Source organism: Stegostoma tigrinum, chromosome 3 (assembly GCF_030684315.1).
Source record: "Stegostoma tigrinum isolate sSteTig4 chromosome 3, sSteTig4.hap1, whole genome shotgun sequence".
Taxonomy (NCBI): Eukaryota; Metazoa; Chordata; class Chondrichthyes; order Orectolobiformes; family Stegostomatidae; genus Stegostoma; species Stegostoma tigrinum.
Window position 1 is genome coordinate 48,966,651 of NC_081356.1, and position 13,026 is coordinate 48,979,676.

Here is a 13,026-nt window from a genome sequence, read left to right on the forward strand (position 1 = left end):
TGTTGAAGACTAATAATTAGCCTTCTGAATAGTTCTTTTATTTGCAAGACTACCTTTGGGGAAAACTGATCTGAATGGATTAACTCAGAGATGGTTCCTACTTCACAATGTTCCAAGTGCATTAGCTTAGAGAATAAGACATTGTAAATACCTGTGTGAATGATCTCAGCATTGGGAAACTCGACTCTTTAGTCAATTTCTTCATACTGTCTGTTAGAAACAGTTTGCCAGCATCCGACAGGCTCAACAGAGAAGGAGAGACACAATTAGACTTCAGAAGTTCCTAATATTAAAGCCTTATACACCATAATTCATTTTTTAGAATCACATTATATTTCAATTAAGGAAAATATCAAATTTTGTTTCTCCTAAATGCAAAACTAGAGAGATAAATGTAATTCACTCTTTTGCCTGTATAGCAAATATCACCAACATTATAATCATTAATTTCTTTTCCATAATGACGGAGGCACAACTGCAATAAACCACATAGATGCCACAGCTTTCAGAACTCATCAGGGCTGGGTATTTTGCAGTTCACCTTCAGAATTCTCAAAGAATTCTCAAACTTCCGACAATGCTCAAGGATTCTTCTATTGAGAAACTGTCTTTAAACAGAGCAAGTTCAAGCAACAGTTCAAGACCATACTTTAAGAACCTTATACCCATCAACTACGAAACCATAAAATTTACCTCCCACTGATTACTGTCATCTCATATTGAGACAATGAACACAAACCAGAGTAACCATTCATTAATAGATCCATCACCTGTTACCTTATTCCATCAGGTCTCTGGCATTCTTTCAGACCAGATTAGATGATAATAAAAGGGTGAAGTATAACAGTATACCCTCAACTTGCCAGATGTGTGCAGCATTATCAGCTCCAAAGTTTTGTCAGTGTCAACTGGTTCCCATTATATCATTGTTATGTTATCTAAATCTTGGACCTTCTTTATTTAGTATTTAATATTTGGGAGGGCCTTGACTACTGCAGCACTTCAAGGAGGAGGTTATGGAAGCTAGACAACTTGCAGAGATAAATAGTGATATCTTGAAAAGTATCAGAGATAATGGGAACTGCAGATGCTGGAGATTCCAAGATAATAAAATGTGAGGCTGGATGAACACAGCAGGCCAAGCAGCATCTCAGGAGCACAAAAGCTGACGTTTCGGGCCTAGACCCTTCATCAGAGAGGGGGATGGGGGGAGGGAACTGGAATAAATAGGGAGAGAGGGGGAGCAGAGGTTCACCTGCACATCTGCCAATGTGGTATACTGCATCCACTGTACCCGGTGCGGCTTTCTCTACATTGGGGAAACCAAGCGGAGGCTTGGGGACCGCTTTGCAGAACACCTCCGCTCAGTTCGCAACAAACAACTGCACCTCCCAGTCGCAAACCATTTCCACTCCCCCTCCCATTCTCTTGATGACATGTCCATCATGGGCCTCCTGCAGTGCCACAATGATGCCACCCGAAGGTTGCAGGAACAGCAACTCATATTCCGCCTGGGAACCCTGCAGCCATATGGTATCAATGTGGACTTCACCAGTTTCAAAATCTCCCCTTCCCCCACTGCATCCCTAAACCAGCCCAGTTCATCCCCTCCCCCCACTGCACCACACAACCAGCCCAGCTCTTCCCCCCCACCCACTGCATCCCAAAACCAGTCCAACCTGTCTCTGCCTCCCTAACCGGTTCTTCCTCTCACCCATCCCTTCCTCCCACCCCAAGCCGCACCCCCAGCTACCTACTAACCTCATCCCACCTCCTTGACCTGTCCGTCTTCCCAGGACTGACCTATCCCCTCCCTACCTCCCCACCCACACCTTCTCCACCTATCTTCTTTACTCTCCATCTTCGGTCCGCCTCCCCCTCTCTCCCTATTTATTCCAGTTCCCTCCCCCCATCCCCCTCTCTGATGAAGGGTCTAGGCCCGAAACGTCAGCTTTTGTGCTCCTGAGATGCTGCTTGGCCTGCTGTGTTCATCCAGCCTCACATTTTAATATCTTGAAAAGTGCCTATATTACAGAGGAGATGGTACTGTATATCATATAAACGTGGATAAATCCCCTGGACCCGATCAGGTGCATTCCAGAAATTTGTGAGAAGCTAGAGAAGTGATTGGCCGACCCAATGAAGACATAGTTGTATCATTGACAGCAATGGCTGAGGTGCAAGAAGACGGGAGACTGGCTAATGTGGTGCCTTATTTAGGAAATGTGATAAGGAAAAGCCAGGAAACTAGAGACAAGTGAGTCTGATGACAATGGTGGGTAAGTTGGTGAAGCACTTTCTGAGGGATGGGACTTACATGTATTTGGAAAGACAAAGACTGATTGGGGATAGTGAACATAGGTTTGTGCATGGGAAGTCATGTCTTACTAATTTGCCCGAGTTTTTTGAAGAAATGACAAAAAAGATTGATGAAGGCAGAGCGGTGGACATTGTCTATACGGACCTCAGCAAAGCTTTCAACAAGATTCTGCATGGTAGTCAGCAAGGGTAAATCACATGTAATCCAGGAAGAGCAACCATTTGGATTAAAAATTTAGTTGAAGATAGGAGGCATAGCGTGGCGGTGGAAAGTTGTTTTTGAGACTGCAGGTCTTTGACCAGCAGTGTTCCACAAGGACTGGTGCTGGGTCTACAGCTTTTTGTCATTTATATAACTAATTTGGATGCAAAAGTAGGAGGTTTGGCTAGTAAGTTGGCAGATGACCCAAAAATTGGTGGTGTAGTGGACAGTGAAGAAGGTTATGTCAGAGTACAACGGTACCTTGATCAGATTGGCCAAGAAGTGGCAGATGGAGTTTAGAATCATAGAATCCCCACAGTGTGGATCAGGCCATTTGGCCCAACAAGTTCACACTGACCTTCCAAACAGCATGCCACCCAGACCCATTCCCAATCCCTGCATTTCCCATGTCTTACCCACCTAACCTAAACACCCCTGATCACTGTGTGCAATTTAGCATGGCCAATCCACCTACCCTATACATCTTTTGACTGTGGGAGGAAACCAGAACACTCAGAGGAAACCCACGCTGACACAGGGAGAACATGCGAACTCCACATCGACAGATGCTGGAAGCTGGAATCGAACCCCGGTCCCTGGTGCTCTGAGGCAGCAATGCGATTGCATTTTGGAAAGGCAAATCAGGGGAGTATTTGTACACTTAATGGTAGGGTCCTGGGGAGTATCGCTGAACAAAGCAACCTTAGGGTGCAGCTGTAAACTTCCTTGAAAGTGGAGTCGCAGTTAGATAGGATAATGAAGAAGTCACTTGGTATGCTTGCTTTATCGGTCAGTGCTTTTGAGTGTAGGAGTTGGGATATCCTATTGCGGCTGTACAGGACATTTGTTAGGCCACTTTTGGAATACTGCATAGAATTCTGGTTTCCTTGTTACAGCAAGGAGGTTGATAAACTTAAAAGAATTCAGAAAAGATTTACAAGGATGTTGCCGAGGTTGGTGGGTGTTTCGAGCTATGGGAGGAGGCTGAGTAGGCTGGGGCTATTTTCCCTGGAGCGTTGGAAGCTGAGGGGTGTCTTAAAAAGGTTTATAAAATCTTGAGGGGCATAGATGGAGTGAATAGCCAAGGGCCTAATTTCTGCTCTTCTGTCTTATGGTCTTATGATCTCTTTTCCAGGGTAGAGGAGTCTAAAACTAGAGGGCATAGGTTTAAGGTAAAAGGGGAAAGATTTAAAAGGAGCCTAAGGGGCACCTTTTCACAGAGACGGTGGTGCTTAAATGGAATGAGCTACCAGAGGATGTGGGTATAATTCCAATATTTAAAAGACTCCTTGATGGGTGTACGAGTAGGAAAGGTTTAGAGGGATATGGGCCAAATGCTGGTAAATGGGGCTGAATTAATTTAGGATATTTAGTTGCTCTCTCTCCAGCAAGATGGCAGCAGAGTAGGACACTCCATCTGGAGCTCCTATGCTCTGCCTGTTCGTTTTGTTTCTTTTCTTTCTTTTTAGTAGTCCTGGAGTAGCATAAGGGAGAGCCCAAGACCCGGAGCAGTGCGAGGGGAGGCGAGTCCCAGAGCAGTGCAACCTACCTTGGTGTAGCTGAATGCTGGCACAGAGTACACTGGAGGCTCAGAGTAGAGAGGGACAGTTGTTGGGCTGGGCCTGGTGTGGATGGTCAGACCACGTGCTGAGCTGCTGCTACTGGAAATTCTTTATCAGACTGTAATGTCAATTCTTTAACTCTGATACAACTATCTTATTTCTAACTTAATTTTTAAACACTGTTAATAATGCTACTACTTCTCTTTCTATTCCTCTTTTATATCCAAGATTTGAACCTAGATACTTTAACCTAATATGGTGACATTAAAGGCAGCCATTGTAAAATCTCTTCACTGTACACCCGTACATCTGTACTGGAGTATACGTGACAATAAAGGCTATGCTATTCTAGCTGGCATGACCCAGTTGGACTAAATGGTTTTTTTGCATGCTCGACAAATCTATGGCTCTATGATTCTAACAAAGCTCATTCCTTTCACCCCATCTTTCTCTAATTTCCTCAATCCATCTCCAATCTGGAGAAGGATCACTGGGCCCAAAATGTTAATGCTGATTTCTCCCCACAGATGCTGCCAGACCTGCTGAGATTTTCCAGCAATTTCTGTTTTTGTGTCTGATTTCCAGCATCTGCTGGTCTTTTGATTTTGAATTCAGATGGAGTTTAATAAGGAGGTCAAGGCAATTTGGAAGCTTTTCAGTAGAAAGTCTTTTGACGGCTATAGTTGCTGACCTTCCTGGCCTGCAACATAACAGGGATTTGGAGCACAGACAGTTTTCAGAGGAGGCTGGGTAATGAGGGGGAAGGAGGGTGGCTCTCAGTAGCAGACTGTACTCACCTTGGATCATCAGGGAACACAACTCATACCTCCACCTCAGCCAAGCAGAAGTTCTGCAGCTCATCCATTTCACCAAAAGCTGATCTCTGAAATTCAGCCTTCCCAAGGATCAAGACAGCAGGAATCCTGTCTTTCAGGAGTTTCTGATCAATCAGAGCGGCAGTGGTAAATTACCCACAGCTACACCTGCAGCTGCAAAATAGTAAGCCAAGGATGGCATTGCCGGTGGCTGGAGGATCAATGCAGCCCTCAATCTATAAGCCAGTGAAAACCTCTGAGTTAAAAGAAACAAAGTTGGGTCGAGGGGGCCAGTGGCCCTGCACACCAGTGCAGGAGGCATTCTAACTTCTCTGAACAGACAGAATAGTGGGGTTGGCAATAATGCCAGATGCCTGGTAATGGATAAAGAGATGAGTGTGGCTCTGCAGGCACCAGAGATTACATCAGCCAGAAGAAATACCATTCCCCAAATGTGACCATATACAAGACAAGTTGAAAAATTCTTTCCATCTTGGTAGCAAACAAAATGCCATCAAACAGCAGTCAGAGTATCCACCATGTGACCCACCATACTGCATCAGAGGTTAACTACCACTTTAGGCTTGGCTCCCTTGTCAACTATCCATATGTGCTGATAGCAAGAGCTATGCTGTCAAAACTGTCAACACTGTGAAAATAAACTTGCACCATTGCAAGGAGAACACCAATGTTCAACAAAGAGCTCCCAAACATGCAGTGCTCTTCCATCTTTGATTTTTGTTCCATTCTTTGGTGGACACTTCAGGACGATGAAGAGAAGAGGAAGTAGCATTGGATGTGTTGTCCTCTTAAGTGAGTTTAGCATTGAACACATTGCCTGATCATGTTGATTCCATGATGGGCTGCTCAAAACCAAAGCAGCAATGAAAAATTTAGAGCTGCTCCTAAGGTATCAGACATTTACCTAGACAATACTTCTGAACCAAGTGAATGGTGAGCTGATGGACTCACTTTCAGCTGAGAGGAGATCAACATTCCTGGAACATTACTACCAATAAACAAGCCATACTGATGACGGGGAACGATTAAGGAAATGCCTAGAATTTAACCAGGAGATTAGAGAGCCAATGAGAGCCTTGCACTGATACCTTTGAGGATGGCCATTGTTCTAAGCAGCAGTCGAGTGCCTAGGTAGCCAGACATGAGCCTTCTCAGTGATCAAGGACCCCTATAGGCAGGAATCCCACTTTCTAGGCACTGCTGGTCAATCAGAGGTGAAGTGGTAAATTATTGATATCACCAGGCAATGGCCTTGGTTGAGCCTGGAACATACAATTAATAACCATTGTGACTTTGACACATGCTCAGGCAAAATTCAAGTTGTAACTGCAGCAGCTAGCACAGACTGTGACAGATCCCTTCATGAGCAAAGGCACATTTTTCATTTGTTCTCCATTAATTTGATGTGGAAGAATGTTTGAGCAATATCTCCAATAATTAGAGATAACAAGGTGTAGAGCTGGATGAACACAACAGTCTAAGCAGCATCAGAGGAGCAGGTAAGCTGACATTTCAGGTGTAGACTCTTCTTCAGAAATTCTGTGTTCATCCAGCTCTACACCTTGTTATCTCAGATTCTCCACCATAGGCAGTTCCTACTATCTCATTTACAGTACTTATATGCTTTGTGCAGTGGTCTACTCCTCTATCTGATGGCAGTAGCTCCTGTTCTGCTGTCTGTCTTGATGCCTTCTCACTTTCAACTTTGAAAACAACTCATAGAACCATAGAAAAATTACACCACAGAATGAAGCCCATCAGCCCTTCATGTGCACACTGCCTGAATAAACTAGCCATCTATTCCAATCTCTATTTCCAGTACCTTGTCCCACAACTTTGTAGGTTCCAGTGCTTCATTTCTGCTCCTATGTCTTATGGAATGCCATTTGCAGATCCAGATTCCTTTTTAAGGAGTTGAGAGTTTCTGCCTTAACCACAACCTGAGCAGTGAATTCCAGTGTCCTCATTGTGATAAATCTGTTCCTCATGTCCTCTCTAATCTTTTAATTGATGATCTTAAAGTTGTATCCCCGGCAATTATCCTCTCTATTAAGGGAAACGAGACTTCTTACCTACTCTGTGAAAACCCATCATTATTTTGTACCCTCAATTACTTTACTCCTCAGCCTCCACTGTCCTAAGAAAATAGCTTGAGCCTGTCCAATTTTTTTTACATAGCTACAATTTTCAAGCCTTATCAGCAACATTCTTGTAAACCTCCTCTGTACTCTCTACAGCAATTATGTGTTTCTTGTAATGCAGTGACCGAATTGTACATGAACTTGAACATAAAGGGTGGCATGTTGGGTCAGTGGTCAGCACGTTGTATTCACAGCGACAGGGACCTGGTTTCAATTCTAGCCTTGGCTGAATATCTATGTGGAGCTTGCATGTTCTCCCTGCATCTGTGTGGGTTTCTATCAACTTCTCCAGTTTCCTCCCACAGTCTAAAAACGTTCAGGTTAGATGTAATAGTCATGCTAAATTTTCACCTTAGTATCCAATAATGTGCAGGTTAGGTGGATTAGCCATGGCAAAAGCCTGGTTTCAGGAATAGGATGGGCAGCTGGGTCTGGGTACAATGCTGTTCGGATGATCAGTGCAGACTCGATATGCCAAATAACCTTTCTCTACCCTGTCAGGATTCTATGATTCTATCTCCAGCTGTGGCCTAACAATCTCTCATTTAGTTCCAGCAACTCAGCCTATTTTTTATTGCCATCTTATACAACCTTCAGGGATTTGTAGACATGAGCTCCACTACTTCTTCACAACATGCAATACACACTTCAACCTTGTCTAATGTATTTATTTGCTTTGCTTGCTTTCTCCAGTGCATCACCCCACACTTCTCTGCACTGAAAACAGGAAGGCAAATGCAACGCTGACATTTATTTCGACAAGACTTGAATATAAAAGTAGGGATGTATTACTGAGGCTTTGAGAGGCTCTGGTCAGGCCACACTTGGTATATTGTGTGCAGTTTTGGGTCCCATTTCTCGGGAAAGATGTATTGGCTCCGGAGCAGGTTCAGAGGAGGTTCACAAGAATGGTCCCAGAAATGAAAAGCTTAACAAACATTTGAGGACTCTGGGATTATACTCACTGGAGTTTAGAAAGATGAGGGGGGGATCTAGTTGAAACTTACAGAATCGTGAATGGCTGGACAGAGTGGATGTTGGGAAGATGCTTCCATTGGTAGGAGAGATTAGGACCTGAGAGCACAGCCTTAGCGTAAAGTAAAGACTTTTTAGAATGGAGATAAAGAGAAACTTCTTGAGCCAGAGAGTGGCGAATCTATGGAATTCACTGCCACAGAAAGTTGTGGAGGCCAGGTCATTGAGTACATTTAAGACTGAGATTGATAGGTTCTTGACTATCAAGGGTTATGGGGAGAAAGTGGTAGAATGTAGTGTAGGAACTTATCAGCCATGATTGAATGGCAGAGCAGACTCCATGGTTCGAATGGCCTAATTTCTGCATTTCTGCTCCTATGTCTTATAGAATGCCATTTGCCATTTTTCCACTCACTCAGCCAAATCATTGATATCATCCTGCAGCTAACAATCATCCTCTTCACTTTCAATTACCTGGCAACCTAAATTTTGTCTGCAAATTTCTCAATGACACTTCATGAATGTTCACCACAAGCAACAAGAGAACTAACACTGAGCCCTGTGGAGCACCACTGGAAAACCACTTTCCATTCACAAAACATCTGTCAACTACTACCCTCTGTTTCTTGTCACCAAAGCAATTTGGATCTGACTTATTGTTATGTGAAAAAGATTATTTTGTTTCAAATTTGCTTATTCTCACTTTTCCTTAAGGCTATATAATGGCACCATACTAGTTCCAAGAGGACAGATTACTGTATGAGAACACTGCAATAACAGGAATGAAAATCTGGAGATTAGGATAATAGTCAGGAAGCAATATCTGATCATCTCAGCTGGATCAAGTTTAAAACTCACAACGGTGACCCTCAATGTGCCAACACAGATTTGCAATGTGTTGCAGGCAAGCCATTGTCAACAGAACAGATCCTAGAGGTGTACAACAATGTGTTTACAGAGTCTGGACATCTTCCAGGAGGAGTAAATTAGAGTGTAAATCAATTCAGCATTTGCTGCACAAAGTTCTAGCTGCCCTCAAGGTCAACTTAAAGGACAACATAGAGGAGCCGGAAAAGCAGGGAGTAATCAAGAAAGTGACATTCCCAACAGAATGGATTAGCAGCATAGTAACAATGAAACAACCTGCTGTGAATATGCATTGACCCAAAGAATCTAAATAAAGCTCTGAAGAGGTTTCACTCCACCGAAGGAATTTTGCCAACTTGTAAAGTCAAAAATCTTCATGACCCTAAATCTATAGCACAGTTACTGGCAAATAACTTTCTGAGTATATTCTGGAAAAGTTTTGGTGATACACATGGTTGCATGTGCTGTTTAGCATATCCATGGCTCTACAGGACAAGATGAGATAGTTAGCAATCATCTCAAAGCAGAAGCTACAGTTTAAGGATGCAGAGTCACAGTAGAAGAAGCCATTGTGGCCAAAATTAAAATCTAATGTGGCTGCTCAACCTGAACCTGAAAATAATCACGATTAAAGATACTCAAAGTCAAGTAAATAGTCCTCGTACTGACAGCTAACGGTTTCGTCCAGATCCTGAAAAGTGAGAATTGGAGCAGCAATTCAGTAATCAATCCATTTAAAAGCAGTGAAACAATTTCTTGCATTTGTCAAACTATTGGGCAAAATTCCTGTAGTAGTATTGGGGCGCAAGAAGTAGCATTCACCAAAATCGAGCAACTAGTAACCAATGCCAACAGTGAAATACGATGATATAAATAGTGAAGATCATCCTGCATTGAAACACCAATGAGAGAGGATTTGGAACAATCTTAATGCGCCAAGGACTTGGAACAACCTTAACACACCAAGGACAGCCAGTTGCCTTTGCATACAGGCATTAACACAAACGGAAAGACACTGTAGTCAGAATGAGAAAAAAAATAAGTGCCTGGTCATTGATTTTGCTTGGGAACATGCCTACTTAGAAGAGACATACTGACAGTCTAGTCTAGCCTCAGGCCACTTCAAAACATTTTCCTCAGGCCGTCACTAATGTTCCAAAACATCTTCGAAGAAGGTTATTTCAGTTAGAGATATATCTAGACATGACGCACAAGCAAAAGAAGCTGATGCTTATCGTAAACTGCAAAAATCAGAACTCCTAATGAAGAAAATAGAGAATGCTATAGCAACATGTGAAACCTTCTAGATTCAGTGATAGCAACATTTATAAAGCATTTAAACTGATGCATGAACAGGCAGGGAATAGAGAGATATAGACCATATGCAGGCAGATGGGATTAGTATAGAATGGCATCGTTATCAGGACAGAAATGGTGGTTGAAGACCTGTGCCATATTATCCTTAGTTCCATGTTCTGTATTGTCCAGTATCCAACAGGCTTTAACTTTCTGTTCAATCTGCTATATAGGACCTTGTCAAATACCTCACTGAAATCCCTGTAATTAATATCCACCACACTAGCTTAATCATTCTTCCTTGTTATCTCAAAACATTCAATTAAGTTAAAGACAGAACCTTCGATTGACAAAACTTTGCTGATAACCCTGATTAATTCTTGCTTTTCAAAATAACACTAATCCTATTGTCCAGTATTTATTCTAATGACTTGCCTATCGCTTATCCCTCACACCAAATTTCTATAAACCTTCACTCCAATGAATCTGACTCACCACTTTCACAGACTACATCCCAGATCGTTACAGCCCTCCACATGTCAAGAATTTTCATTTTCCATTTGCTTCTGAAGACAATGGCCTTAAATCTGTGTCACTAACCTTCCTGTCACTAGGAATAATGTCTTGTTATAAAAAAATCCTTAAAAGTTATGAAAACTTGCATTAAATCATCCATTAATCTTCCTAGCTATAATTGGGGGGTCTCTGACATTTCCACATGTCTGAAGTTCTTCATCTCCAAATTCATTCTTGTAAATCTCTTCAGCACAATACAGACTGCTCTGTATGGTGCTTCCTCATTCATCATTCCAAGCAGCATCATTCGATCAGCTTTACATCCTTCTATTTCATCATTCTTTCAATACAACTCCCTAAAATTTCCAATCTTATCTTTATTGTTTATGACATTTTATGTCATTTGCAAACTTTGATTTATATTTTATAGACACAAGCCCAGGTTGAAACAGAATATTGACCCAATACCAACCCCATTGCTCATCCAGAAAAACAACAGCACTATTGTTATCCACTTTCTAACCCTTCACCAATTCTGTGTCAATGTAACCACTGTCCCTTTAATCCAATGGGTTTCAGTAACAAATGCAAGTCTTTCATGAGGTATTCTGTCAAGCACCTTCAAGAAGTCTGTATATTATGCTACTTTCCTCAATAGCTTTTTCTGTTACTTCATAGATATCAATCAAGTCTGACAGAATTAAATCTACTTTACAGAAATCTGTCATTTATTAACATATCTCTAAATTGCTCATTAATATTGTCCTGAATTATACAAATTGTTTTCACAACACCATGAGATAGTAAGAAATAGGAACAGGAGTAGGCTATGTTTGGCCCCTCAAGCCTGCTTCACCATTCAATAGTCCAAGAATCCATCTAAATCTGCCTTAAAAATGCACAGGACTCTGCCAACACAATGTTCAGTGGCAAGAGGTTCCAAAGGCTCACAAACCTCGGAAAGAATTGTTAAACTGACTGATCAAGCTTTAGTTATCAGAGTAAATAGCTCCCTTTATTGAATAGGGGTGCAACATTTGCAACTGCACAGAACTAAGGAGAACCAAAACATTCTGGCTTAAGCCAAACATATTTCATTAAGCACACTAGGTCACACCTCATCCAGAATAAGTGACTATTATGCAGAGGGACTTTTGTTCCATTCAATTTTTGGGACCTTCCACTTTTGCTGTGGTTTTAGATATGGGTGGCACAGTGGTTAGCACTGCTGCCTCACAACAGCAGGGACCCAGGTTCAATTCCAGCCTCAGGCGACTGCCAGTATGGAGTTTGCACATTCTCCGTGTCTGCGTGGATTTCCTCCGTGTGCTCCAGTTTCCTCCCACACAGTCTAAAGATGCTATAGTGCCCAGGGATGTTTACGTTAGACATGGGGAAATATAGGGGAATGGGTCTGGGTGGGATGCTCTTTGGAGGGATGATGTGGATTTGTTGGACGAAATGGCCTGTTCCCATACTGTAGGGCTTCTATTACTTGACTTATGTGCTGTGCAAGAAGATTTCATTTTTCACCTTGAATTGTCCTTGCACTAACTTAAACTGTTCTTTTGTGCTTTATATGTGTGCAAGATACTGCTTGGGCTGAATTTTCCGGAATCTGCTGAACTGGGCTGGAATGTTGACCCAGGGTATTATGGGTGGGGCTGCAAAATGAGAAGGTTGAATGAAATTTGAAGACACTGTTGTCTTCCCAATGCAGTAGCATTGTCCCAGAGTGAGAGAGAGAGAGAGAGAGAGAGAGAGTGAGAACATTTAGAGGACTGTCCTCACTATCATTTAGGATGGCTATGTTTCCTCTTCCTGTTTATTAGATTAGATTAGATTTCCCACAGGGTGGAGACAAAAGCCCTTTGGCCCAACAAGTCCACACCACCCCTTGAAGCATCCCACCCAGACCCCATCCCCCTATAACCCACATATCCCTGAACACTACGGGCAATTTAGCATGGCCAATCCACCTAACCTGCACATCTTTGGACTGTGGGAGGAAACCAGAGCACTTGGAGGAAACCCACGCAGACACAGGGTGAATGTTCAAACTCCACACAGCCAGTCGCCCAAGGCGGGAATTGAACCCGGGTCCCTGGCACTGTGAGGCTAGAGTGCTAACCACTGAGCCACCGTGCTGCCCTTATTGTTTCATTGTCGAACACTGCTCACAATTGCAAGTCACAGGACTACAGTATTCAGAAAGCAAAACGAAAATATGAGCAAGATATTTTGTTGTGAATAATAACACGAACGTTCATGATATTTGGCTTGCTTATAACAATGCAATATAGTTAGGTATG

At 42.6% G+C, this 13,026-nt stretch overlaps 1 protein-coding gene across 1 annotated transcript in view; it reads right to left on the reverse strand.

Moving 5' to 3' along the window:
* frem1a (Fras1 related extracellular matrix 1a) overlaps positions 1-13,026 on the reverse strand; it is a 395,391-nt gene that overhangs the window by 181,919 nt on the left and 200,446 nt on the right. Inside the window, exon 11 of the mRNA XM_059645008.1 lies at positions 152-242. Coding sequence (XP_059500991.1) covers positions 152-242 — 91 coding nt within the window. The remainder of the gene's footprint in view (positions 1-151; positions 243-13,026) is intronic.